Consider the following 27740-nt stretch of genomic DNA (forward strand, 5'->3'; position numbering starts at 1 on the left):
CCTTCTCTGTGTTTTGTAATAGGTTCTGCAAAATAGACACAAGCTTCTCTTTGAAGGTTTGCTAGTATTCTGGTGTGAAACAATCTGGCCCATGACTTTTCTTTTTTGGAAGATTTTGTATTGTTAATGTAATTTCAGTGCTTGATATTGGTCTGTTCAAAATTTCTACTTCTTTCTGGTTGAGTTTAGGGAGGGGGTGTGATTCCAGGTATTTGGAAGTCCATTCCCTCAAAGTTCAAATTTCTGAGCATGGAGTTTTTTGTGGTAATCAGGATCTTTTGTTTCTCAGTGATAATCTGTTATTTTTCCACATTTTTATTTCTTATTCAGGTTATTATAGATCTTACTTTTCTATTTCTGGTTAATCTGGGCAAGGGTTTAACAATTGTATTACTGTTTTCTAAGAACCAACTTTTTGTTTCACTGATCTTCCTAACGGTTCTTATGTTCTCAATCTCATTTAATTCTGATTAATATTGGTTATTTCTTTTCTTCTTCTAGGTTTTGGATTAAATTATTCCTTCTTTTCTAACTCCTTGAGATGGTTAATTAGGTTGTGGATGTGTCCTCCTTCTGTTTTTTGAATGTGGGCATTTAATGCAATAAATTTCCCTCTTAGGACAGGCATTGCATATCCCACAGATTTTGATACCTTGTGGCTTCATTTTCATTTTTGTGTAAGGAATCTAATGATTTCCTTCTTTATCTCTTCTTTGACACAACTATCATTCAGCATAAGGTTGTTTAGTTTCCAGGATCTTATGTAGAAATGCAGATTTTTGTTGGAGTTAATTCTACTTTTATTCCATGGTGGTCCAAAAAGACACAAGGTATAATTTCTATTCTTTGAAATTTTTTGAGTTTTCATTTGTGCCCTAAGATATGGTCAATTTTGGAGGATAACATGTAGGCTAAAGAGTTGTTCATATACTCAGTTTTATTGGAATGGGATGTTTTTATATGTCTATTAAGCTCATTTGTCCTAAAATTGTGTTTAAGTTCATTACTTCTTTGTTTAGCTTCTGCTTGGAGGATCTGTCCAGTTCTGTCAGTAGAGTGTTGAAATAACCAGTATTATGGTTGTAGGATATCATATTGTTCAGATCTGTTAGTGTTCATTTTATTTTTCAAGGGAGCATTTAAATTGGGGCATAAATATTTAGGATTGAAATGTTTTCTTGTATTGTTCCCTTGACCAGTATATAGTGTCTATCTTCATTTTTCTTTATTTTTGGTAGTTTAAATCCAATTGTATCTGCAAATAAGATAACAGCCCTGCTTTCTTCTGATTTCCATTTGCCTAAACAATTGTTTTCCAACTTTTCATCCTGAGTCTTGTTTTATCCTTAGAGGTTAGATGTGTTTCCTGAATACATCATATATTAGGCTTGTGCTTTTTCATTCAGTCAGCCAGCCTGTGCCTGTTCAGTGGGGAATTCAAGCTATTCACATTTATTCGGAGAATTGATAAATATGGTGGAGTTATTTTCTTCTTATTTTGTGGCTGTCTGTTACTTAGTTTTATCACTTGTCCCATTGTGGAAGATAGGTTTTGTCCTTTCATTTCTGTATGTGTTACTTTGGTGGTGGTCCATTATGCTAGTCAGTGTGAAGATTGAGCACTTCCTCAGAGGTGCAGAATTGCAGAAAAATTGCACAATGTTTACATGTCAATAAAAGATTTGATTTCTCCATCAAATATGAAACTTACTTTAGCAGGGTACATAATCCTGGGCTGAAAATTGTTTTGTTTAAGAAGAGTAAAGGAAAATGGCCACCCTCTTCTGGATTGAAAAGTTTATGCTGAAAAGTCAGCTATCATCCTGATTTTTTCCCCCTTGCAGGTAAAAAGTTGCTTACATCTGGCTGAGGAAACAATTTTCTCTTTCATTTTGACTTTGGCCAAGTTAATTACAGTGTGTCTAGGAGATGCTTTGTTTGAATTGAATTGTGCTGGGATTCTGAAACTACCTAGTATATGAATCTCTGGGTTTCTTGCAGTCCTTGGGATGTCCACTTTGGTGTCCTGAGGTAGAGATCCCATACTTTTATGACTCTCTTTTTCTCTGTCAGGAATCCCTATAATTCATGAATTTGTGCATTTGGTATACTCTTGTATTTCTCTCAGTGATAGTTCTGCTTGTACTTTCCTCCCCCTTTCAATGCTTAGTTCAAAAGTCTTGTGTTTGATATCTGATATTCTACCTTGTCCATATTCTACTCTATTGCTGAGACTCTCTATTGTGTTTTGAAACTCTTTGTGAATGCTTCTTTCAATGTCTTTAATTCTGCTATATCTTTCTTAATTTTATGTCCAGATCCTTGGTGACTTTGTCTTCAATTTCATGAATTTCTTGAGATATATTTTTGACTTCCTTTTGGATTTCTTTTTCCATCTTCTCCTCAGTTCCATTCATCTTATTTGCCGTCCATATTCTGAATTCTATTTCTGTCATTTCAATAATTTCTCTATGGATGGCATTTTTAGCTGAATCTCCCTTGATATCTGTTGAGGGGTTGACCTGCTCTGATTTTTCATGTTTTCAGGGTTCTTCTGCTGATTCCTCTCCATGTCTACTTTCAGTTTATTTATATATTTATTCTAATTTTTCAGCCAGAATGTTAAGTTGTCCCTAAATTGTTATTGGGAGATAATCTCGTTGGAGTGCCTTAGGCAATACCCAGATCTGTTTTGAAACTAAAATTGTCAGGCTAGAATCATATCCAGAGACTCCGGGATATAGAGCTAATCACTCCCCTTCACCGCTGACTGGTCAAATGAGCTGCCACTTACACACACAGCGTCTGAAAGCTACCCCTTAGGGCTGTGAAGTGTGAAGGTTTTTGAGAACTGGTCTTGCTATTTCCAGGTTGGGCAGGATGTAGTTGAGGCAGGAACCCCCAGGTGACACAGACCAGGGGCAGCTCCTGGATAGCAAGCTGAACTGTTCCAGTCCAAGTGCAAGTCCTACCCTTAAACAAACTAACAGAGCCTATTTTCACCAGAGTGCAGGATGGTACATATTCAAAATTCTGGAGCTTTGCAGTAGGGGAAGAGGAATCCATGGCTTGCTGAACTGTCCAGCCATAGTTCCAGACCCATGGACAAACAAATTCACCAAAGTCCAGGCTGTGGCTTTTGCCCATGCTTGGGGGAGGGAGATCTATGGCTTGCTGTCTGCTACCAAGGAATTTCCCAGAGTGGGAATGCCTGAGGCTGGACCCATCCCTCTTCAAGTCAGCAGGAGGGAGGTTGGGGGACAAAACATCAGGAAGAGCCTTGCTGGGCACAGATGTTGCCTACTGCTACTCCAGAGGATAGAGAAAGCTCCACCTTCCCCAGCAGGAGGGAGACTCAGGCGAGACCTTGCCTTACCAAAGTTAGTGAAATTAAGCCATGATTTCCTCCTACAAGGAGGGGCAGGGAGCGTTCATTTCACTGGGCCACACAATGCAGAAGTCTCTCAGAGATCCTGCCAGACACATTGAAGGTGCAGGACCTGTCTCCCTTTCCTCCCTGCTTATTACTAGTGACAGAGCAAGAGGCCTCTATAAATTTTACTTACCCAGTTGCTATGGGAGCTGTGTAGGGTTCAAAGCTCCTTCTGAGCTTGGCTAGCACTCCAACTCGCCCATACTTGAAAGTAGGCCTCTGCAGGGAGCAGTCTGTAGGGCAGCCCAAGAAAGAAGGGGGATGGATTGTGGCAGTGTGACTGGGTCAAAATTGCTCAATATTGTGCCATGCAGGAGGGGACCCAGAGGAACATATTCCTAGATACAGGAAAAATGGGTCTTTCTTCCCCTGTGGCACTCTCCCATGGGATGACAGCTCCCATGGATCATTGCTCAGAGAGCCCCCAGGGGGCGGAAGGGTTCTCTTACCCTTCCACTATTTTGGCTTCTCCAGTAATTTGCTCCGTAACTGTCCTCTTTTCTCTTCTCTCAGTTTGTCTCAATGGGGTTGCTGAGTGCTTTGATTTCTTCTCCTTTTGATGTACCTCCCAATGCCAGCAACTTCAAGTTCACTTCAGTCTAATTTTCTTCCTTCTAGATGGGAGCTTCTGATAATAGCTGCCCCCAGTCAGCCTTCTTTCCCCTCTCTCCCTTTTACCCACTTTTTAATCGGTTGTTTGATTTTTCCCTTGCTAGTTTGCCTGAGTTCTTTGTTGATTCTGGTTGTCAGCCCTTTGTCAAATGTATAGCATATGAGTATCTTGCTGTATATTGGTATTCTCTCATTCTGTAGATTGTCCATTTGTTCTATTGATTGTGTCCTTAGCTGTACAGAAACTTTTTAATTTGATCTGGTCCCATTTGTTTATTTTTGTTGTTGCTGTGATTGCTTCTGAGGTTCCTTCCCTAGGCCGATATCTATAGGAGTTTTTCCAACATTTTCTTCTAGAAATCTTATAGTTACATGGTTGAGATACTTATATTCATAACACCCTAGACATGTGCGTATTGAAACCACACATGGCAAAAAAACCCAAAGCCATGTAAAATGATTTTGTATGTTCTAAACCATTGTTTTTATCTACTACCAGAGATACTCAAAATTGATTATTTTAATTTTTTAAAGTAGTTCTTCAATGATTTCATTTCAACAAATATTTCTTTAAAGCATCAATTTCTGAAAATTTGTTTACAGTTTTACAAAGGGAAGTTGTGTAATACTATTAAGTTAAATCAATTTTTAGGTTCTGTGGCACAGTCAAAAGTTATAGAAATGGAGAACTTATTTAATTATAATTACCTTTTCTTTGATCTGTATTTAACATTGACAATGAAAATTGCAGTTCAACTAAGGAAACAAGAAGAAATGTGGAGTCTTTTGGAAAATATATCTAAAAGATAAGTAGTGGAAAAATAGGGAGTAAAAATTTAAGACCAAAATTTTGGCTATTCATTATTTTTAGAAGTCAAAATCAGGGGCTTTCTTTCCTTTATTCTTGAATATATGTGTAGTTAGATTTCTTTATAATTGTTTACGGAGGATTTAGGAGAATTAGATTATCATGTTTTTCTGTTGTAAGATTTTCAAGATAAATGACAAAAATATAAAGTTACTAAATTATTTTTGCAACAAAACATAAATTGTATACAAAAAAAGAACCTATATTAGACCTTCCTCTGTTTTTTGGAGTAAGTTATGTTTGGAGTAAGATAGATTAATATATCTGAATGTAAAAGAAATGATGAGCTCCAAAAAGTATTATTTATGAAACACAAAGATAGTCTAGCAATAGGGAGGGGTGAGGAGAAAGAGAAGAGGGGAAGGCAAGCAATTGGTGGGAAGAGGGAGGGTCTTTGGTAGGATCTCACCTACTGTGCACATGCAAGGGTATTTAGCACACCCCACCTGGGGTAGAGGACCCTCCTACAGCTTAAACTTTACCTTGGGAGTGAGAACAATGTAACCTTAAAATTTATTCCCTCATAGCAATGGGAAGTTTAAAAATATATATTATTTATGATTTTTAATTTATTTCTTCATTTAAAAATATTGCTAATATACAAATAAGTGGAATTTGAACATATAACTTAAATTGAAATCAGAAATCACAGAAAAAATTGCTATGTCACCATAGAACTACAGGAAAAGTGATTGAAACATATTTTTTAAAAAGATAATTATTGTATTTTTAATTTCAGGCTGTTTGCAGAAACTCATTTCAGAATATAAGAAAGCCTGATATTAGCAAGGTGGAGCTTTTAAAAGATGTTCAAGGCAAAAAAGATCTTATTATTCGCTTAGTAGCTCATGATATTGATCAAGTTAATGCGGAAGATTACATAGAAGAGGAAGCAAATTCTGAGGAAGAAGAAGTCATTTTAGGAGAGGTGTTTGCCCAAGACCAATTTATAAATCATGTGAAAAAGGTCAACAAGCCAGTAGAAAGCAAAGTTTCTCCTAAGCCAACTCCAAGCACCAACAGCCTGAAAAAATTCTTGTCACTAAGTAAATGTTGTCACATATCTAGTGAAAATATTGAAAGTATTGAACCAATTTCAAATCAGATAATAGAATCTAATGAGACAAATGTTAAAAGAGCTGTTGCTGAGCTTGACATGGCCACAACAAAAATGATGCCTGAAACAGTCTCTTCTTGGGAGAAAAAGCCACAGTATAAGGTAAGTGAGAAACATGGCTATCAGTAAAAGGGTGGAGAGTTTCACAAACTTGGTCCAAGAATGTACTTTGATTAGATGCAAAAGAATACTAAAATGAATTGTCTCCTCCTAATATTTGGTGATATTTACAATATAAAGGAAATGCTTCATAGACACAGCCATGAAACTCAATTGAGGGAAAGCAGATAATGAATAGAAACCTAGATTAATTAGAAGCCCATGGGAAAAAGAAAATGGGAAAAGTAGAGAGAAATGTAAGCTAATTACTGAAAACAACAGATTCCAGCCCTTTTATGTTTTTGACCAGTAAATACTCATTGAAATTTTGTATGGAGATCCTCATGCCAGTAGAACAGTTCAAGAAGTTTGGCTGAGATAGGTGGAAATACAACAAGATCCATGGAAATTTAGATTCTTCTGTGTTTGAATGCTAACTTTGACTCAATAGCTCAGTGACCTTTGGGCAAGTTACATAGCCAACTTTTTCTTAAAAGTCTCTTAGTCAACTTATCCAAGCTTAAAAAGTTAATTAAATTTTTAAATAACATCCTACAATTAGCTCATAAACTCAAAACATGTAAATGATAATATAGGCCTAGGTAACCCTTTGAGGTTTGGGTTTTTTTCTGTCCAAATATCTATATCATAAAATGTTTTTGGAGAATATGTGATTCAAAATTTCCTGGTAAAACAATTTTTTGATTATTCATTTGATGACAGCACCAGGTGAACACAAAAGCTGACATAAACCAGAGAAAAGAACAGAGACATAACTATCCTGACTTCCCAACAAATAGACTGAAGTATTTTTTAAAATAATAGACCTTAAAACCTTCCTAATAGGTCAGTGTTGAGTTGAATCTCTGTTCTTTTTGCTTTTGAACTCATAAAAATATGATTAAAAATACTTTTAAGTTTATAAATGGAAAATTAGATTCTTTAAACATTGTTCTAGGTTTATGTTTAAAATGTACTCAAAGACCAATATCATAATTTAAATCATCTTCACTGAGAAATTTCAAAAGAATTATATTGGAAGAGACATTTTTATTTATAATTATAGGATACAACCACCTTTTCAGTACTCTCTAAAACTTTTTCTATGTGTAGATTAGACTGCATAAAAAAGTCCCAAAATGAGAAAGTACATATCAAACTCACTTTGTGTGATATCTGATTTGCATTTCCAGAAAGAAGAAAAGAATCTTGTTACTGAACCTACACATTACTACATACATAGAATTATGAGTTTATCTTCATACAACCAAGACGATCTCCTTTCATCTATGAGGTACATAAAATTAAGGCAATGCAAATGAAGAAATCTGAGATTAAAACAGGGTTTATGAGAAGAATGGGGCCCTGGTAAAACTGTAGCCAAGCAAGCATTCAGTGTCGACCCTTTCCTCACTTATTCTGCCCTCCTTTGGCTTCCCACTGTGGAAAATTTCTACGCTTCCTCTTGTCACCTGCTCCCCTATTTTTAGTTACCTGGCCTCTACACGCTTGTTTTGAGACATGTTTCTAGAGAAACCATGTCTTTAATTGAGTATTTGCTAATATATTTGGGTATTTTTTAACCTGAAAGACTGGCACTAAGTAGGCAATGGCATATGCACTATCAGGACAAAAGACTTCTTGCAACAGCTCTCTTAAATAAGCCAAATATTCTAATGTCTACTTCCTATAAAAAGAATCCAAAGAAGAGAGGGAGAATTGTAAGTTGGATCATTCAGAGATGAATTATAGAAAGTTGAAGAATTTGATGTGGGCTTTAAGAATGATTAGCATTTCATGAACAGATGACAATACAAGTTTGTGTGACTATAGACACAAAATATGGACTGTATGACAGAAGGGACAGAGGGGACAAAGTGCACAGTAGATGTGGAATCTGATAACTCTATGAAGAACAATTAAAACATCTAAAATTTTTCTTAAGTTTATAAAATATAATGCAAAAGAGGTGTGTTGTTATCTCACAAGAAACACTGGCTATACAGAGAAAATGTTCACATTTTTTTCTATTTAGCATGATTAGATTATTACTTTTTTTGACATTACAGTGTTTATGATATTAATATTTCTTTTAACATACATAACTAATAATGAAAGCACCTCTCTGTTTATATCAGCAAAGTAGAGAGGGGGCACAGATAATAATAAATAAAAATAAACTCGGAGTAAGATGATAGATACCCAGCTTCTTGTTTTCCCATAGAAACAAAAAATAAGCAACTACAAACTGACTATATCAATGTTATCCCCCAAAAGAGGCTGGAAGCCAAAGATCGGTAGCAGCCAAATGCACACTCAGTCAATGAAACACCACATTAAAAATGAAAAAATAAAAAAAGTCTCTGGATTTTACCTTGCTCAACATCTTCACAGCATGGTACATTACAGTAGGGATGTAGGGATAAAGAGGTTAATTCCCAGGTTTTTAATTTTTTTTTTCCATTATGGTGAAAAGAACAGAATACATGACACTAGTTGGCAATGTTCTGGACATCTATGTGTTTCCTGAGGAAGTTACTTTTGTCTCACCTGAATAGGAGCTCAGGATAAGTGATGGTGGCATAGTTTGAATCTATGGTTTAAACAAATTATGGTTTAAAATGGATACTTGATGGTGGCAATGATGTATCAAAAATTCACACATGAATCAGTCTGACCAAAGTCAAAGTGAAAGAGGAAATCGTACATATTGTGAGATGAAAGTAACAAATTACCTACCAAGGAAACTCAATCAGATTGACAGAAGACCATTCAGCAAAGAACTTTAAAGCCAGAAGGAATTGGGTCCTGTTTTTAGTTTCTTAAACAGAATCACTACAAGCCAAAAATTTTGTATCCTCCAAACCTAAGAAACTTATAGAAAGGAGAAATAAAGTCTCACCTAGGCAAGCTAACACTAATGGAATTTGTCACCACTATGCCTGCCCTACAGGAAATGCTTAAAAATGCTCTATACATGGAAAAGAAAAATCAGTACCATTTAAAAACACCCCAAAGTTAAAGTTTCCAACCTTTACAAAACAGTTACAGAAGAGAGAAAACAAAGTAACTAAGTATCATTCAAAAGGATGAACAGAAGAGTATCTCACATATCAATACTAACATTTCAGGTAAACAGTTGCAATTCTCCCTTAAAAAGATATAGGCAAGATATAGGCTGGGTGCAGTGTCTCATGCCTATAATCCTAACATTCTGGGAGGCTGAGGCAGGTAGAATGCCTGAGCTCAGGAGTTCAAGATCAGCCTGAGCAAGAGCAAGACCCCATCTCTAAAAAAAAAAAAAAAAAAAAATTTCTGGGCATTGTGGTGGGCACCTATAGCCTCACCTACTAGGGAGGCTGAGGCAAGAGAATCACTTGAGCCCAAGAGTTTGAGGTTGCTGTGAGCTATGATGCCATGGCACTCTACCAAGGGTGGCAAAGTTGGACTTTGTCTCAAAAAAAAAAAGAAAAGATATAGGCTGGCTGAATGGACTAATAAATATACCCCAAAGTTCTACTATCTCTATGAAACTCATTTAACTTGTACGGATTCTGTGTCTACTCAAGGTAAAAGGGTGGAAAAAAATATTTCATACAAATGAAAACCAAAAGCAACCAGGAATAGCTAATCTAAGATAAAATAGACTTTAAATCAACAATTGTAAATAAATAAATAAAGATACTGCAATTCAGCAATAAGGTGTAACAATCATAAAAATATATGTACCTATCACAGGAGCTCACAGGTTCATAAATAAAATGCTACTACATTTAATCAAAGAATAACCAGCAGACCATAATTTATAGGAACTTCAACATTCTGCTAACAGAACTGGACAGATCATCCAGGCAGACAATCAGCACAGAAACACTGGACTTAGTGATTAGTCTATAGGACCCTAGAGAAAATGCATCTAACAGATATCTACAGAACATATGACCCCTAACAGAAGAATATACATTTTTTTTTATCAGAACATGAGGAACTTCCCAAGATACGTGTGTTGTGCCATAAAAGAAGTCTCAGTATATTCAGAAAAGTCAAAATCATTCCATGTATTTCAGACCATAGTAGAATAAAACTAGAAATCAATTCCAAGAGACACACTCAAATCTACACAAAGTCATGGAAATTGAACAACCTTCTGCATAATGATCCTCTTGGGTCAATGATAAAATTAAGATGCAGATCAAAACATTTTTCAAGACATTCATGACACAAGTGTCCAAAATTTATGAATATAGCAAAATAAGTATTGAGAAGGAAAGTCATAGAAAAATTTATGAATATAGCAAAATCAGTATTGAGAAGGAAAGTCATAGCCTTAGCTTTTCTTACATCAACAAGAAAGATCACAAATTAACGAGACAATGTCACACCTCAAAGAGCAAGAAAAAAAAAGAAAAACTAAACTAAATTCAAAGCCAGCAGAAAAAAGAAGTAACAAAGCTCAAGGGGAGACCAAAATGGAAACCAAAAAACTAACACAAAGGATCAATGGACAAAAAGTTGTGTTTTGAAATGATAGAGAAAATTGATAGCTGTCCAGCTAGATTAACTGAAAATAAACAAGAAAGGGACCAAATATGTTCAATCAGAAATGAAAAATATGTTATAAATGATGCCACAGAAATACAAAATATTATCCATAAATATACATGAGTCTCTATGCATACGAACCGGAAAACAGGAAATAAACAAATTTCTGGAAACACATGACCTCCCAAGCTTAAATCAGGAAAAAACAGAAATCTTGAACAGACAATAAGAAGCAAGATTGAAACAATTATATAAAAAAATCTACCAATGAGAAAACAGACCCAGACCAAACAGAGTCACAGCCAAATTCTACCATATATACCATGAAAACTGGTACCTATCCAACAAAATTTATTCCATAACATCGAGAAGGAAGGCATCGTCCCTAACTCATTCCACAAAGTCGGTCTAACCTTCATGCCAAATCCAGGAAAGACAAAACAAAAATGAAAACTGCAGACTAATATCTCTAATGAACATAGATACAAAAATCCTCCACAAAATACTAGCAAACTGAATTAACAGCACACCATAGAATATACATATATTCTTCCATGATCGAGTGGGTTTCATCCTAGGGATGCAAGGATCATTTAACATATGCAAATAAATAAATATGACATACCCCATAAGCAGAAGCAAAAAAAAAAAAAAATCCCAAGATAAATAGATACAGAAAAAGCATTTGATAAAATCCAGCATCCCTTCTTAATAAAAACCCTCAACAAACCAGGCATAGAAAGAACATACCTCAAAAATATAAAAGCCATGTATGACAGCCATATAACCAACATCATAATAAATGGAGAAAAGCTAAAACTATTTCAACTAAAAAACTGTAATAAGACAAGGGTGCCCACAGTGATCACTTCTATTCAACATAGTACTGGAAGTCCTAGCCTGAGCAATCAGGCAAGAGAAAAAATTAAAGAATATCAAAATTGGAAAGAAGTGAGAGTACCCTATTTGGTGATGAGATGATCTTATATCTAGAAAATCCTAAAGATTCACCACAAGACTGACTCCTAGAATTAATGAATGAATTCAGCAAAGTCGCAGATTACAAAATCAATGTACATAAATCACTTGCATTTCTATGTACTACCAACAGTCAAGATGAGAGTCAAATCAAAGACTCAACACCATTTACAATAGCTTACAAAGAAAATAAAATACCTAGGAAAATACTTAACCAAGGAGGTGAAAGACTTCTACAAGCAGAACTTCAAAACACTGAGGAAAGAAATTCCAGAGGACACAGACAAATGGGAAAATAACTCATGCTCCTAGACTGGTAGAATCAACATTGTTAAAATCTCCAATGCCTAAAATGATTTACAGATGTCAATGCAATTTCCATCACATACCAACATTACATTTCACAGATCTAGAAAAAATAATTCTGTGCTTCATTTGTAACAAAAAGCCCAAATAGTCAAAGCAATGTTAAGCTCGTGTAAGGTATCACATTATGTGACTTGAAATTATATTAAAAGGCTATAGTAACCAAAATATTGTGGTACTGGTATAAAAATAGAGAAGTAGACCACTAGAACAGAACAGAGAACCCAGAAATAAAGCCATCTACCTACAACCAACTGATCTTTCACAAAGCAGGCATACACTGGGGAAAGGAAGTCCTATTTAATAAATGGTTCTGGGAAAACTGGATAGACAAATGCAGAAGAAAGAAAAGGGACCCCTATCTCTCAGCATATACAAACATTAATGTTTGTATGGATAAAAGCTATGGTTCCCCAAACCCTGAATGCAGAATGGTATCAGTCTGTGTTCCGTTAGGAACTGGGCCTCCCAGCAGAAGGTGAGTGGCAAGGTTGCTAGTGAAATTTCATCTGTATTTAAAGCCAATCCCCATCACCCACATCACCACCTGAGCTCTGCCTCCTGTCAGATCAGGGACACCCTTAGGTTCTCATAGGAGTATGAACCCTGTGGAGGCAGGCTGGAAAAATTGGAAAAAAAAAAAGCAGTAAAGCATTTGTGAGGGATTCAAATGAAAGAATCTGGCTCCTTATCTTGAAAGCTGAATACAACCATAAGAATAAAACACTTAACCGGTTTTGAATACATTAAAAGGTTAGATTAGAAAGCAGCTGTTTGGGCTGGATGGAATAGATTAGCAGTATAGATTAAAAGGGAACAAACATCTCCTCCCTTCCACAATATATGTTACCTTCTAAATGTATAATTCTAACCCAGGCTCTTTGTGCACTCCCTTATACATTATTTCCCTTAGGTCTTACACAAGACCACCCATAGGTCACATGTGGTGACATAGTTTCCTTGACTCCTAAGTAATCATGATAAATCAGCTAATGCTATATTGTTAATGATTGTGGAAAAACAATAAAAAGCTTGGTGAGATTTCAGACTAGGTGGCGTTCCCCTGGTGTGTCTTTATGCTGGTCAGAGTGATTGCCTCTCCAAGCCTCATCAGTTATTGCTCCGGCAATAGCTGAGTGTGAGAATCTTTATTTGTTACACCTACCTCTTCAGCTTCAGCCAGGTTCCAAGGAAGTCAATGGAGGCAAACAGCAACAAACCCTACTGTAAACCGGTCGCATGAGGGATCTAGGTTGCAAGTTCCTCATGAGAATCTAATACCTTCCCTCAAGCCCCACTTCCTTCATGGAAAAACTGTCTTCCCTGGTCCCAAAGAGGTTGAGGACTGCCAGATAACAGAGTTAAATGTAAGGTATATAACCACAGGAATTGTAGAAGAAAACAGAAAAAACTATTCTTTACATTAGCCTAAGCAAAGAATTTATGACTAAGATCCCAAGGTAAATATAAGAATAGCAAAAATAGAGGTCATTTAATTAAATCAAAAAGCTTCTGCACAGTGAAGGAAATAACCAGCACAGTAAATAGAAAACCTGTAGAATGGGAGAAAATATTCACAAACTATACGTCTAATAAAGGGCTAATATCCAGAATCTACAAAGAACTCACACAAATCAGCAAGGAAAAGAAAAACCCATTATAAAGTGGGCGAAAGACATGAACATAAGTTTTTCAACAGAAGATAAGACTAATGACTAACAGACATATTATCAAAAAGTGTTCATCAGGGAAAATGCAAATAAAACCACATGAAATACCTCCTTATCCCTGTCAGAATGGACATTTTTGAAGAGTCCAAAAACAATAGATGTTGGTGTGGATGTAGAAAGATAGGAATGCTTATACAAATAAGCAAATTAAAATAACCTCCATGTAATGCAAATTTCAACACCTTTCATGATAATAGCACTCAACAAATTAGAGGTAGAAGAACACAGTTAAGGCCATGGATGAAAAACCTACATGTAAAACAGTACATAAATTCCTCAGAGAAAAACATGCAGACACACCGCTTGATCCAGGAATCCCACAACTAGGTATATACCCAAAAGGTATATTTTATCAAAAAAAATTATACTTAAATATTTATTGCATTACAATTCACAATTACAAAGATGTGGAGTCAACATAATTGCCCATCAATTTATGAACAGATTACTGTACATACACATGCATGAGTGTGTATTAACCATGAAGTACAACTCAGCTATAAACAAGAATCAAATAATGTCCTTCCCAGAAAATTGGATAGAACTGGAGACCTTTATTCTAAGTGAAATATCCAAAGAATGAAAAAACAAATAGCACATGTACTCTCTAATAATTGGGTGCTAAATGATGAGTACACATGGGCATAAAGAGATGTAGAAGACATTGGAAACCGAAAAGGGGGAGGGGGCAGGGTAAAAAAAATTGCATATCAGGTACAATGAACACCATTCTGATCATGACCACACTAAAAGTCCCAACTTAAGCAATATACAAAGTATCCAGTAATAAAAACATTTGAATTTAAAAAAAGAAGAAAAGTATTTTATCAATAGTCTAACTTTACCATTTCACCAACTAGAAAAATAACAAAGTAAACTTAATAGGAACAAGACAATAAGAATTAGAGGAGTAATAAATAGAGGCTAGAAAAAGAAAATCAATAGTACCAAAAATTCGCTCTTCAGAAAGATCAACAAGGTTGAGAAGCCTGTAACATGGTCACCTAAGGAAAGAGAGAAAAGCCTCAAATAATTAAAATTATGAGTGAAAGAAGGGACATTACCACTCAGTTTAGAAATAAAAAGTATTCTAATAGAATACTATAAAAGATTGTATGCCAACTACAAGATTGGATCAACTGCATGAAGTGGAGAAATTCCTAGCAACACTCAATTTGCCAAGATTGAATCATGATGAATTAGAAAAATCTGAGCAAATCTACAGATAGTCAGGATATTGAATAATAATCAGAAATCTCCTAACCACAACAACAAAAAAAGCTCAAAGCCAATTCTATCAAGAAGAATTAACACTAACCCTTCTCAACATTTTTTTAAAAACTTTAAAGGAAGAAATACTTCCAAATCATGAGGCCAGTATTACCTTGATACAAAAGCCATATGAAAACTGTATAAGAAAAATACACTATAGATGAATATCACCAATGAACACTGATGCACATTAAAACGCTTATAGATCACGACCAAGTGGAATTTTCCCAGGAATGTAAAAGAGTTTCAACATACAAAAAACAGTCAATATAATATACCACATTACCAGAATGGAGGGGACACACACACTCCTCAATTGATGTAGGAAAATTGGCAAATTTCAACATAATAGTGCTTTCATGATAATAGCACTCAACAAATTAGAGGTAGAAGAACACAGTTAAGGCCATGTATAAAAAACCTACACCTAAATTTGTCCTCAGTGGTGAAGAAAGGAGGCTTTTTCTCTAAGATCAGAGATAAAAAAAAATGAGAGTATCACTTTTGCCACTTCCATTTAACATAGTACTGGAAGTCCTAGCCAGAGAAATTAGGCAAGAAAAAGCAAAAAGAAATTAAAAGGGTAGAAGTAAAATGTTTTCTGTCTATAGATGACATTATCATATATGTAGAACCCCCCCCAAAAAAAATCCAGAAAAAAATCCTTTTAAAACTAATAAATGAATTTGGCAAAGTTACGGGATATAAAATCAACACATACAAATAAATTGTTTTTCTATGTACAGGCAATCCCCAGGTTACAAACAAGATAGGTTCTATAGGTTTGAATTTGTATATAAGTTGGAACAGGTACAATTATTTATTACTTGTAGAAGCCTCCATTCCGAAGTGCAAATCATATGTCAGTCAGATGTTTGTAACTTAGGAATTTATTGTAATAGCCTCTGCTCGTAAGTGTCAGATGTATGTAATTTGGATATTTATAAATTGAGGGCTGTCTGCACTTACAATGAACAATCTAAACAGGAAAGCAAAGTCAAATATTGCATTTACACTAGCATCAAACAGAATAAAATTAATAGAAGTAAATATAATGAAGGAAGTGAAAAACTTGTACTGTGAAAACTACAAAACATTACTGTATGAAAGTGAGGAGGACACAAATAAATGGAAAAAAAACCTTCCACATTTATGGATTGTAAATCTTAATATTATTAAGATCTGAATACTACCCAAAGTGATCGTCAGATTCAGTGGCTTACACCTATATGCCAGCACTTGAGAGGCCGAGCCAGGGGTATTGCTTGAGCTCACAAGTTTGAGACCAGCCTAAGCAAGAATGAGACACCAGCTCTAAATATTAGCCAGGCATTGTGGTGGTGTCTGTAGTCCCAGCTGGTATTTGGGGGGCTGAGGCAAGAGAATCACTTGAGCTCAAGCGTTTGAGGTTGCTGTGAGCTAAGACACCAAGGCACTGTATTGAGGGTGGCCAAGTGAGACTCTGTCCCAAAGAAAAAAAAAAGAAAAGAAAAAGCAGCACATTGAAAGGCCTATAGACCACACCTAAGTGAAATTATTTTTATAAATAAATATAAGAGCAACAACTTTACATATGACTCTTACATAAAGACAAAAAAGAAAAGCTTCATGACATTGGATTTGAGAATGATATTTATGACCAAAAGTATAGGCAAGAAAAGAAAAAAATAAATTGTACTTCATTAAAATTAAAGCCTTTTGTACTTCAAAGGACACTATAAATAAAGTGAAAAGTCAACCAGTGGAATGGAAGAAAATATTGCAAATCATATACCTAATATGGCATTAATATTCAGAATATATATAAAAAAACTAAGACTCTGCAACAGTTAAAATGGATGCATTAAAAATGTGCAAAGGACTTGAATAGGCAATTCTCCAGAGAAGATATAAAAATTGCTAATAACAAAGCACGTGTAATGGTGGTACATGTCACTGATCATTGGGGAAACACATGCGTGTATCATAATCATTAGATACTACTTTAACCCAATGGGATAACTATAGAAGGAAAGAAACAGAAGAGGAAGGAGGAGGATTGGAGGGGATAGTAGAAAGAAAAAAAAGAAGTGTTGATAGAAGTGTAGAGTAATTGGAACCCTTGTGCGTTTATGGTGGAAATTTAAAATGTTGCAGTCACTGTATAAAACTGCATAATGGTTTCTCAAAAATTAAACATAGAATGACTCTATAATCTAGAAATTCCACATCTGGTATATAGCCAAAATAATCAAAAGCAGGGACTGAAACAGATACTTGTACACAGCAACATTATTCCCTGTAGACCAACATTGCAAGTAACACAAGTGTCCATCAATAGATGAATAAACAATGTGTTTTATGTACATTCAGGGAATATATTATTCAGCCTTAAAAAGGAAGAAAATTCTGACATGCATGAACCTTGAAGACACTATGCTAATTGAAATGTCAGTCACAAAAGGACAAATACTGTGTCTCCTAGGAGGTCCCTCCCTAGAGTAGTCAAATTCATAGAGACAGAAAGTAGAATAGTGGTTTTCAGGGGTAGAGAGAGAGGGACATGGGATGATAGTGGGTATAGAATTTAAGTTGGGGAAGATAAAAAGGTTCTAGAGATGGATGGTGGTGATGGTTGCATAACAATATGAATGTAGTTAATGTCACAGTACTTTACACTTAAAAAATAATTAAGACAAGGCTCAGTGCTCATCGCACAGTGGTTACAGCACCAGCCACATGCACCGAGGTTGGGGGGTTTGAACCCAGACTGGGCCAGCTAAACAACAAAGACAATTGCAACTAAAAAATAGCCAGCATTGTGGCGAGCACATGTAGTCCCAGCTACTTGGGAGGTTGAGGCAAGAGAATTGCTTCAGCCCCAGAGATTGAGGTTGCTGTGAGCTGTGATGCCTTGGCACTGTACTGAGGGTGACATAGTGAGACTCTGTCTCAAAAATAAATAAATAAATATTTAAAAAATTAAGACAGGAAAAACTAAATTTGGAATTTAGTTTGGAATTTGATTTGGAATCTCAGTGGTATACTATTACAGGTTTACTCCTATATGTATAAAGACTGTTCTTTTACTTAACCTGTAATTTCTTCATTTAGTAAATACATTGAAAATGATGTGCTTTTTCTTTTGTTTTAGTGATTTTGAAGAATATAAAACAGACGGACGTGCTAAAATATTAGAAGGTTGGACTCTTTTTATCTTAAATTACAGAATATTCTAAAGGAAACTTTATTTACTACTTTACTCTCTTTTTTAGTATAAAACTTGATGTTAATACTTTTTTTAAATGTGAGTTTATCTACTTTTGCAAGTCCTAGTATTACCTCACTCAGGTATTAAAATTAGGCTAAATTGCTGTAAGATTTCATTAATTATTTTTGTATCAAATATATGGGGTGTTATTATGAATTTATATTTAAGTATCTTGTGGGAAATATCCACAAGATCAGATGTATATATCTGGGTCAGAACTCATGCTACTAGGATTTAACGATTTCCTTGAAGGGTTATACTTCCTTTCTGTCATAGCTTAGCTCTATAAGCTTGTGCAAAAAGGCTCTCAGAGCTCACTTTATTTGCTCACATTAAATTTGCTCACATCTGCTACAGATAGATGTCACTTTCTTGATTTTTTATCTTTGTTTAGTATTGACTCCTTTCACTATGTGTAAGGACTTTTAGTTCTCTATTTGTTGAGACCTCAGAAGACCAATGTGGTCTGACAAGGACAGCATATACAAGAGGTAGAGAGTCATGTTTACGATAAAGCAGTTTCGGAATCAAATTGCAACTGAAACACAGTCTCTTAATTTGGAAGCTAAAATCTTTTTTATTACATAATTCATTTAGCACTTAAGTATGCCAGAAGTGTACAAACATATTACAAACACAATAATCACTGATGATCTCTAAATCGTGGAATCAAAGACTTCTACAGAAACTGTCTCATAACACTCTGCTCATGTGATAGATGAGGAAACTCAAGCTGAGAGTGAGGCAGTGACTCGTACATTACTCAGAGTCAAAAGCAGAGTCTAGTCTGGATCCCAGATCTTCTGCCCCTAAATTTAGTCTCATCCCAAAGTAAAGACATAACAAGATAATTCGACTTTTAATTAGGCATGTAAAAAGAATGTTACACCTAGAAGTGCTCTTAGGAATCATCTGAGGAGTATGCCCTCATTTTACAGGTAAACAACCAGGTGCACAGAGATCAAATAGCTGTGGGTAGATGCATGGCTACTAAGTTGAAGAGCCTGCCCCTTCTACTAAATTACACTCCATCTTTCATAGTGCCTAGGTGAAGAGCTAAGACATGTCTCAAGACTCTAGCACTCTCAACCTATTGTGGTCTTATTCCCATTGCCTATACACTATAAATAATAACTTGTATCTGCCTAGTCTATAACTCTTAGGAGAAAAAAATATTAGATCAGATGTATGTCAGTAAGTGTATATGCTTCAGAACAAGACTATTTTCCTTTTTTTCTCCACAGAAAATTCTCAGAAACAAAATCTAGAGCATGCCAACAGTGTTAAGGTAAATGTTTTTAGGAGCCAAAAATACATTGGGGTCTAATTCAGAGTAACCCAATTTTCAAAGTCCAATCAGGGACTATATGGTATGATTCAAGGGAGTTTAAGAAGCATTACCTTATTCACATTTCTTTGCATTACCTTATTCACAATTCTTCCACAACCAGATCCCTCCCCCAAGCTGAGGTCTGTCCCTGGTACATGAAAATCTCTTAATCAAAATTCCTACCTTTTGGTTAAATTGGTGTTCCTTGTTTAAATGCAGAGTAAGGCACTAATTCTTTCTAGCACCTAAGAATGATTCCATTTATTAGCTCTGTTCCTTCACTCTCAGAGGAAAAGTCTAGAGAGGATAGACCCAAGTAAGGGAGTTGGGAAGGTAGAGATAGAACAGAAACTTCAAGGATGGAGGAGCATTCCTTGCAGGAAATAAGTGCTAATTCCACTTGTTTGCCTGCATTCCTAAAGACTGAGTCTTTACAGGAGGCTTTCAAAAAAGCCTGCCTACTCCACAGTGTGAACCCATGAAATGTCCTTTTCTTTAATTCTTTTTACATCTTCCAATGAGGAATTAAAGCTACAGATCCTTTCCTAGCTTTTTTTTTTTTTTTTTTTAAGACAGAGTCTCACTATGTCACCCTCAGTAGAGTGCTATGGCATCATATCTCATAGCAACCTCCAACTCTTGGGCTCAAGCAATTCTCTTGCCTCAGCCTCCCAAGAGTTGGACTACAGGCACCCACCACAACACCTGGTTACCTTTTCTGCTTTTTAACACGTTATTTTTTTTCTTGGTTCAATTAATCACCATTCAATCAGGACTTCCCACCTCTACATACACAATTACCCAATCATCTAATTATCCATCAATTATCCAGTAGCTTCTCAGTATCTCCATATAGCACAACTTTTACAACTCATTCTTAAAATCCTGCCTAAGATAATTTTTGTCAAATTTCCGAATATCATGGATTAGTCTCCCTCTCCACTTAATTTTCACTTAAGAATATAAAATACCCATTTAACACCCTCATACTCACTTAAGCCACATTTTCCAAAAAGCAAAATCATAACAACAATAAATGGGAGACACCAAGGTCCTAGTTTAGAGACCTATTGATACTCCTTGTGTCTTGTGGATTTTCTGGCTAATGTGAACTCTTTTCATTCTTTGCCATTTTTCTCATTTGCTACCTTTTCCATGATAAAACTAAGTGGATATTTCATGCCTCATTACCAAGCGAGGTAGAGTTAGCATGTTCCACCCTATCTTTCTCACTGATGACAACTAAAACTTTGGAAAGCTGTTAAGGATTCTAAAAAATAAATAATAGGGATTTGGAAAGGGAGACCAAAACTTAAAAAGAACAACCAGTAATATTGTGAGTTTCCTGGATATTTTTTCTTTGACTATTTCCTGGCTCAGACTCAGGGCAGCTCATATCCTGGAATTGCATAGATGGAGTGAATAGAATAAAGATCAAAAAAAAATTGCTTTCTGACCTTTGTTGAAGAGGAGTTTCATGTGGCATATGGCAGGGGGACTCCCCACTTTATTTCCCACTGTTTCTCCCCTATGGGCCCTGCCTCATGTCAACTTTTAGTCATGAAGCTGCATGGTAGTGGGAGCAGAGGCTGCTGTGACAGCACTTAAAACTCTAAAAGAAAATTCTGTCTGAATAGAGGAAATATGAAAGGGGTCCTCAGTAGCATTAAGAGTTTTGATTGTACCTGGTATATTTTTCTCTGCTTTTTCTTAGCACTTTACCCTGGAGGTGGCTATAGTCATGAGAAGTTTGAGACAGCACACACAGGGAGGCAAGAGCCATGGCCTTCTAACCACGGAGCTAGAAAAGGGGGTTTCTGAGAGCCAGAGACACTGCAAAAAGTCACAGAGAGTAGGAATATAAAAAGGAGTTTTTTATACTCCATTGCTCAGGGAATAACAAGAACAAAAACATTTGTACATGTTCTATGACCATGAAATCATCTGCTTTTTTAAAAAAATATTTTTGGTCTTTGGCTGGTTGAATCCATGGATGCCAAACTCACAGATAGAGATGGCCAACTACATAACTACTCCTCCCAGACACGTGATAGAATCTGTGCTCTGCTTTTAGATCAGGGATTCTCAGTTCTAATTCTCCCATACCACCATTTTATGCAACATTAAAAAAAAAAAAATTATCTGCTCCAACCTTGTTATAGGCCCCAGGGATTCATACTTTAAAAAAATATGTTTTCACAGATGCCTCAATTGTATAAGTCAAGCTTAAGAAGCAGTATTTTAGATTGCCTCTGTTTTATTATACTTTATTTTTCAGGTAACTTGTTTGTAATAGCTTAATTCATAAGCCCCCTCAAGTCCTCTTAGAAGAAGTATGGTTAAACTCTAATAATAGTGTCTGTCAGTCTTTACATGATCTGTACACAACACAATTCTCTTATGTTACATGTATATAGGCCTCACCTCACTGATTATTTCACTTCCTTTTTTAACTGATAACATATTAGAATAGTTACACTGAAGTCCAACCACCTGTCTCAGGCTATTTCATGACTTTCTGGTACAATTGCAGTTGCTGCATTCAAGGAAATGATAAAAGTCTACATTGTAGAGTAAAGTCAATATTTGAGCTATGTTCCCAGCCACTTTAAGGTACACACAATTGCTTTCTTATTCCAGACCCCACAGTGGCTAAGATTTCCATAAAACAAAATTAGAGGTTATGAAGTGAACATACTTTTTCCTTCTCCCCTTACTATTATATCTATTCTCAGAAAAGGATTTGTAACTTATCCTGATTCAGTCAATGGTGGGGAAGGGCCAGTAAGGCCAACATTTTTTATTGAATTAACATGGCTGAGCCCTTGATTATCATTTACATGTCAAGCAAAAATTATGAGCCTAAGTGTCACAGAACAATTTTTGAGACTCTAGAGCACACATACCTTTAATGTAAGATGCAATTATGGTTGTGCTTCATCCCTTGAGGATTCCTGTGTATATCTAGCATTTACTGTCCAATTAAAGACTAAGTTAGTATTTTAATTTGCCTTGGCAGTTTATCACCATCTTTGAAGGATCCAAGGATGTTCTTGGCAGTGCATCTTCCTCAAAGGAAGCTATTTCAGGTACGTGATATATTATCCTTTTAACAATTAGTGTAATAAAACTCTCAATTGCCTCAACTTGTATTTAGAATGTTTATTAGCCTCCTGGAATGAGTGGTGCTTCCCTTGCATATTATCAATGTGGGATTGAAATAATATTCTAACTATTAATATTTATATAAATGGTAACTTTCTCTGTATTATACAGTTCTCCTGATTTAACTTCACACCAAGAGGAAAAAAGGATAGTTAACTAACATTTATTTGGCACCATCTATCCATATTTTGTTAAAGATAAAAGTGAAAATATTAAGGAGAAAAATGACAGTAAGTTATCCAAGGTCATCCCACAGCTAGTAAGGTGCAGAGCTGTGATTCAAACACAAATCTGTCTGATTTCAAAGTCTAAGTTTATTCAACGTCATCATAGTTCACACACTCAAAAGGTTATAGAAGTGAGATAGGCACAATAAACAAGAGCTACAGTTTGAGCAGGGCCCTGTGGACCACTAGCGGTGGCAGACGCCCTCTGAAGGTGGAAAGAACTAATCAGCTCTAATCACTGGCATATTACATTGCTGCCAAGTCTTCCAATGTTTCAAGAGAAGCTGCATATGAAAGTTCTATATGAAAATTCCAGACTTTAAAATGTCATGTACTGTGATTAAGAAAATAGGGTTTTTAGTATTCTGTATGTTTTCATATCCCATCACAACCTATCATGAAGTATCAGAGAAGTATGTAAATAATTATTTATATCTTTTTATACATAATAATTCTTTTGCTATACTGAGATAATGATGTTCTCTGAAAGCCTCACATGCTGAATGAGTGGGTCAAAAAAATCCTAATAGAGACTCTTTTATTATCTCTATAGTAATATCTCATGTGACAAAAATAATTACTTTGTACTAGTCAATGGAAAATTTATTCAAAATAGATGAGAAGTTATGATGTTTTAAATATACTCTTAATTTCACTTGAGCATTCTGAAATAGTCATCTTCACGGTATAGAATTGAAAGTTACTTTTTTATTTAGCTCCTTAGACATATTCAGAGAGTTTTGAGCTAGAAAAAGAGAGGTAGACGTTGCACTTTGCATACCTGACCAGAGAGGTTTTATAGTACAGTGGACATAATGAAATCAAGAAAGTCAGAAAGTCTGGACCCATTTCCAGATTGGTCACATTTTACTCTTATGACAATAAACAAGGTATTTGACCTTGCCAACTTCAGTATCCAAAAATGAAAATATCACTCTTCCTATTTCATAGGCATGTTGGAATAATCAAATAAAACATATAATTGCAAATGATTTATAAATTCTATGACTTATTTTATAAATGTCAAATTTTGAATTTTAAATCAGTAATGCTATAGCATTACTGCCTCAATTAAAATGTCTAATAAAAGTTCATATGATTTTTTGCTTTGTCCACAGAAACTCCTAAGCCCAGTATCTCCAAACAAGGATCTAAAATGCTAGCAAAGGTATCTTCAGCTCTGTCAAAGGTGTTTTCTAGATCTAACCCTACCATTTCTAAATCTTCTTCACAACCTCACCAGGATGAACACTGAAGTTTCTTTACCTGATTTAAATATGCTTACTTCTCTAATAAATAAAATGGTTTCTAAAGCATAACATAGTGTCGTATAAGGTGATTCTTACGCTACTGAAAAGGAGAGCAAAGGAAATTATAAAAAGGCACCTGGGTAAAAGAAGGGTTTAATAAATGTTTTTGGTAAGAATTTTGATATAAGATGTTAATAATTAGTATTACCTGTGTGCAATGAGACTATGTGACTAAAAGCATGAGCAGCAAACCAGATAACTCACAGCACCCACTATAAAATGAACTTAGATTTTTTGTTAAATTTTTAGAGGATGCTATTACTTAGACTGTCATCAAATTGAGAAGAAAACCAAGCTATGAAACAGATTGGTTCACAGTCAACCGCATATTTAGATGCTCAAAAAATACTTGTATCAGATAAAGAAAATCAGCATTTCCCACCTGCAGATAAAGTTTCATGAGTTTATAAAATGCCTTTCAAGCAAAAGATACAACTATAGATACAGCATTATCTGGAAGTAAATAATAACTATGAATATAATATGATAAGGCACTTTTCACTACAAAAAGAGACCTTTCAAATAAGGTACTTTTTTGGCAAAATATCACCAATCAAAAATCATTGTTCAATGATAAAATAAATTTTTCAATGTTATCTTCACTTGCTTATTGTCAGATTGTTCTAACTTCAGCATGTTTGCCTCTGACATCCAAGGATGCTGATAAAAAGATCCAAAAGATGGACCAAGTAGCCAGGAAAGAATGTCAAACATCATCATCCAAAAGCTGACTTATGAATTTTTAGAGACTGTGTCTTCTATGTAAAATTTTCTTACCAATAGCCAATGCTAAGGCAGAAACATCTGACAAAAATTTTTTTTTACAAAAATGAATTCCCTTTAATGAATTTATCAGTGTAGTCATGACAGGGAGCTCTAAAGGAAAAAAAGTGATTATTTAGTCAAATTGTTACTTACAAATGGTAATGAAATTATTCAATTGATGGTTTATAATAATCTCTTAAAATTAGTTAATCTCAAATATCACATGAAATTATGTAATCTGTGGATGTAGACTTCTTTAAAAAAGATAGTTGCTAAGAAATAGAAATCTAGTTCAGAATTATTTTCAGGAGAGCTAATTTATATCAGGGTGCATTAGTTGAGAGTGTTGCTAAAAGTATCATTATAGATGTTTTCCAAATCACTGGAAACATGCTTTTAAGGTGTTTTTCGACATAGCAGATTTCACTGTGAAAGTTTAAGGAAGTCTGGTTCATATGCTTATACATTTAAAGATTTAATACTACAAAATAATGTATTTTCTGACATAAGTGGTTTCTTAATGGTGAAGAAGTTTCATGCTTTCTTCAACTCACGTAGAGGAGTAAATATCAAGTTCAAAATTAGTCCTTGAAGTTCTTAAATTTTTGGAAAGAAATATTTAATGTTATTGATAAATGTAAATCCCAGGAACAACCATTCAGAAAAGATGCATTAGATGAAAAACTGTCCTTATTCTCAACTAAACTAGTTAGAAATACTGTACAGCTATTACAAACAAGTTACCTGAAAATTCACTAGAGTGAATATGCTGAAAGTATCAAAGACTTTATTGGCAAAAAAAGCATATTACCTCATCAAATAAGTAATAGCTGAAATTTCTAGAAGTGGCATTAGTCTACTTACTAAAGACTAATGCTAAAGAAGAGAGCTTTCTAAATTTGTATTGAAATCACTTCTTTGGTTGTTGATTCTTTTAATGTTGTACTGAAACAGGGGTAGGAAAATTTTTTATGTGAAAAGCTAAATAGTAAACATTTTAGGTTTGTTGGACTATGATATTTGTCAAAACTACTCCATTATGATGTTGTAGCACAAATACAACCTATAGACAGTACATAAACAAATGAATGTGAATGTCATCCAGTAAAATCATATTTATGGACAACTAAAATTTAAATTTTATTTAATTTTAATGCATCACAATATTTTATTATTCTTTTAATTTTTTTCACTAATTTAAAAATGTGAAAACCATACTTAGATTGGTAAAAGCCAGGTGATAGGACAGATTTATGGTGTGCTGACCTCCAAACTGTGAAAATTTTGAACCTATGAAGTTTCTTATGACATGATGGTTACAAATTATTGCCTAAAAATAATGACTTTTACTAGTAAAGGTTCAAACTCCATTGCAAAAACTTGGTTTATAAAATTCAAATGTTGATCTCTGCAGCGATTTGGTTATTGAATACACAGTTGAAAAGGCACACAACCATGATGTTAAAATATACCTTGAGTTAGAAAGAGAAGAGTTAATATGGAGATAAATATATGGGTTAATATGGAGATAAATATGGAGATAAAGATTTAATATGGAGATAAATTTTTACTTAAAAATTCTTGGGCCAGGTGTGGGGGTTCATGCCTGTAATCCTAGCAGTTTGGGAGCCTGACGTGGGTGGAACCCTTGAGCTCAGGAGTTTAAGACCAGCCTGAGCAAGTGCAAGACCACATCTCTACCAAAAAAAAAAAATAGAAAAGCTAGCCAGGCATTGTGGTAGGCACTGGTACTACCAGCTACTTTGGAGGCTGAGGCAAGAGGATAGCTTGAATCCAAGAGTTTGAGGTTCCTGTGAGGTACGATACATGATAATCTGACCAGGGTGACTGAGTAAAATTCTATCTCAAAACAAACAAAAAAAATTCTTTCCTACTTTTGGAATAGTCAAAGTGGATCAGATGCAATATCAGAACACATGTAGTCATTTTCGTAAGTCAAACAAACAAGATCCCAGTTTCACTGTAGCAAAATGAAGTAGGAAACTCTAAGCTTTTATCCTCCCACAGAAGCATTGACAAGTAAGCAAAAATTGTCAAAAACAACTTTTCCAGAATTCATGAAAACAGTCAAAGGTTTATAACAGCTAATCAAACATTACATCAAGAAAAGGATAACTGCAAATTACTGGAAAGATTGGTAGTACTTTTTCTTTCCCTTTCCCAGCCCTCTTCTCAGCACAGCAGTAGTCTTAAAGAAAGAGGAGTCTATATTCACAGTATGGGGCCTTTTCAAGAGAGTAGAACAGCAAAATTATTGGGTCTGTTCTAAACTGTTCAAGGGCTACATGAACAACTGACACAAGGCATGTGTCTCCATTTTGACTAACTGGGAAATCAGACTTGAAAAGCTGTGAGCATTAAAACACTGCAAGCTAAATAACAGCCTGCAGATTCCTGAGACAAAAGATTATGATATAAACATAAAACAAATGCCAAAGCCCTGAAAACAAAAGCTTAATTCTTTAGGAAATTAGAATGCTTAAAATCTATGTGGAAGAACGTATAATGCCATGCACGTCCCCAGCAGAAGACTTTCCTTCAAAATAATTGAACTCTAAGATTTCACCTCAAGTTGAAATGCTCAGTGCAAGCTTAAATAAGAATTTAAGGAGGGCTTTGGCACAGATCCTATTGATACAGGATTTCCCAACTCAG

The 27740-nt window shown here is 35.1% G+C and overlaps 1 protein-coding gene across 1 annotated transcript in view; it reads left to right on the forward strand.

Annotated features, from left to right (window-relative positions):
• Nucleotides 1–24244, forward strand: part of FSIP2 (fibrous sheath interacting protein 2) — a 103166-nt gene extending 78922 nt beyond the window's left edge. Inside the window, exons 19-24 of the mRNA XM_053597752.1 lie at nt 5653–6132; nt 7323–7423; nt 18151–18197; nt 19512–19555; nt 22617–22686; nt 24108–24244. Coding sequence (XP_053453727.1) covers nt 5653–6132; nt 7323–7423; nt 18151–18197; nt 19512–19555; nt 22617–22686; nt 24108–24244 — 879 coding nt within the window. The remainder of the gene's footprint in view (nt 1–5652; nt 6133–7322; nt 7424–18150; nt 18198–19511; nt 19556–22616; nt 22687–24107) is intronic.
• Nucleotides 24245–27740: the final 3496 nt, after the last annotated feature.

The sequence above is a fragment of the Nycticebus coucang genome, chromosome 7 (assembly GCF_027406575.1).
Source record: "Nycticebus coucang isolate mNycCou1 chromosome 7, mNycCou1.pri, whole genome shotgun sequence".
Lineage (NCBI taxonomy): Eukaryota > Metazoa > Chordata > Mammalia > Primates > Lorisidae > Nycticebus > Nycticebus coucang.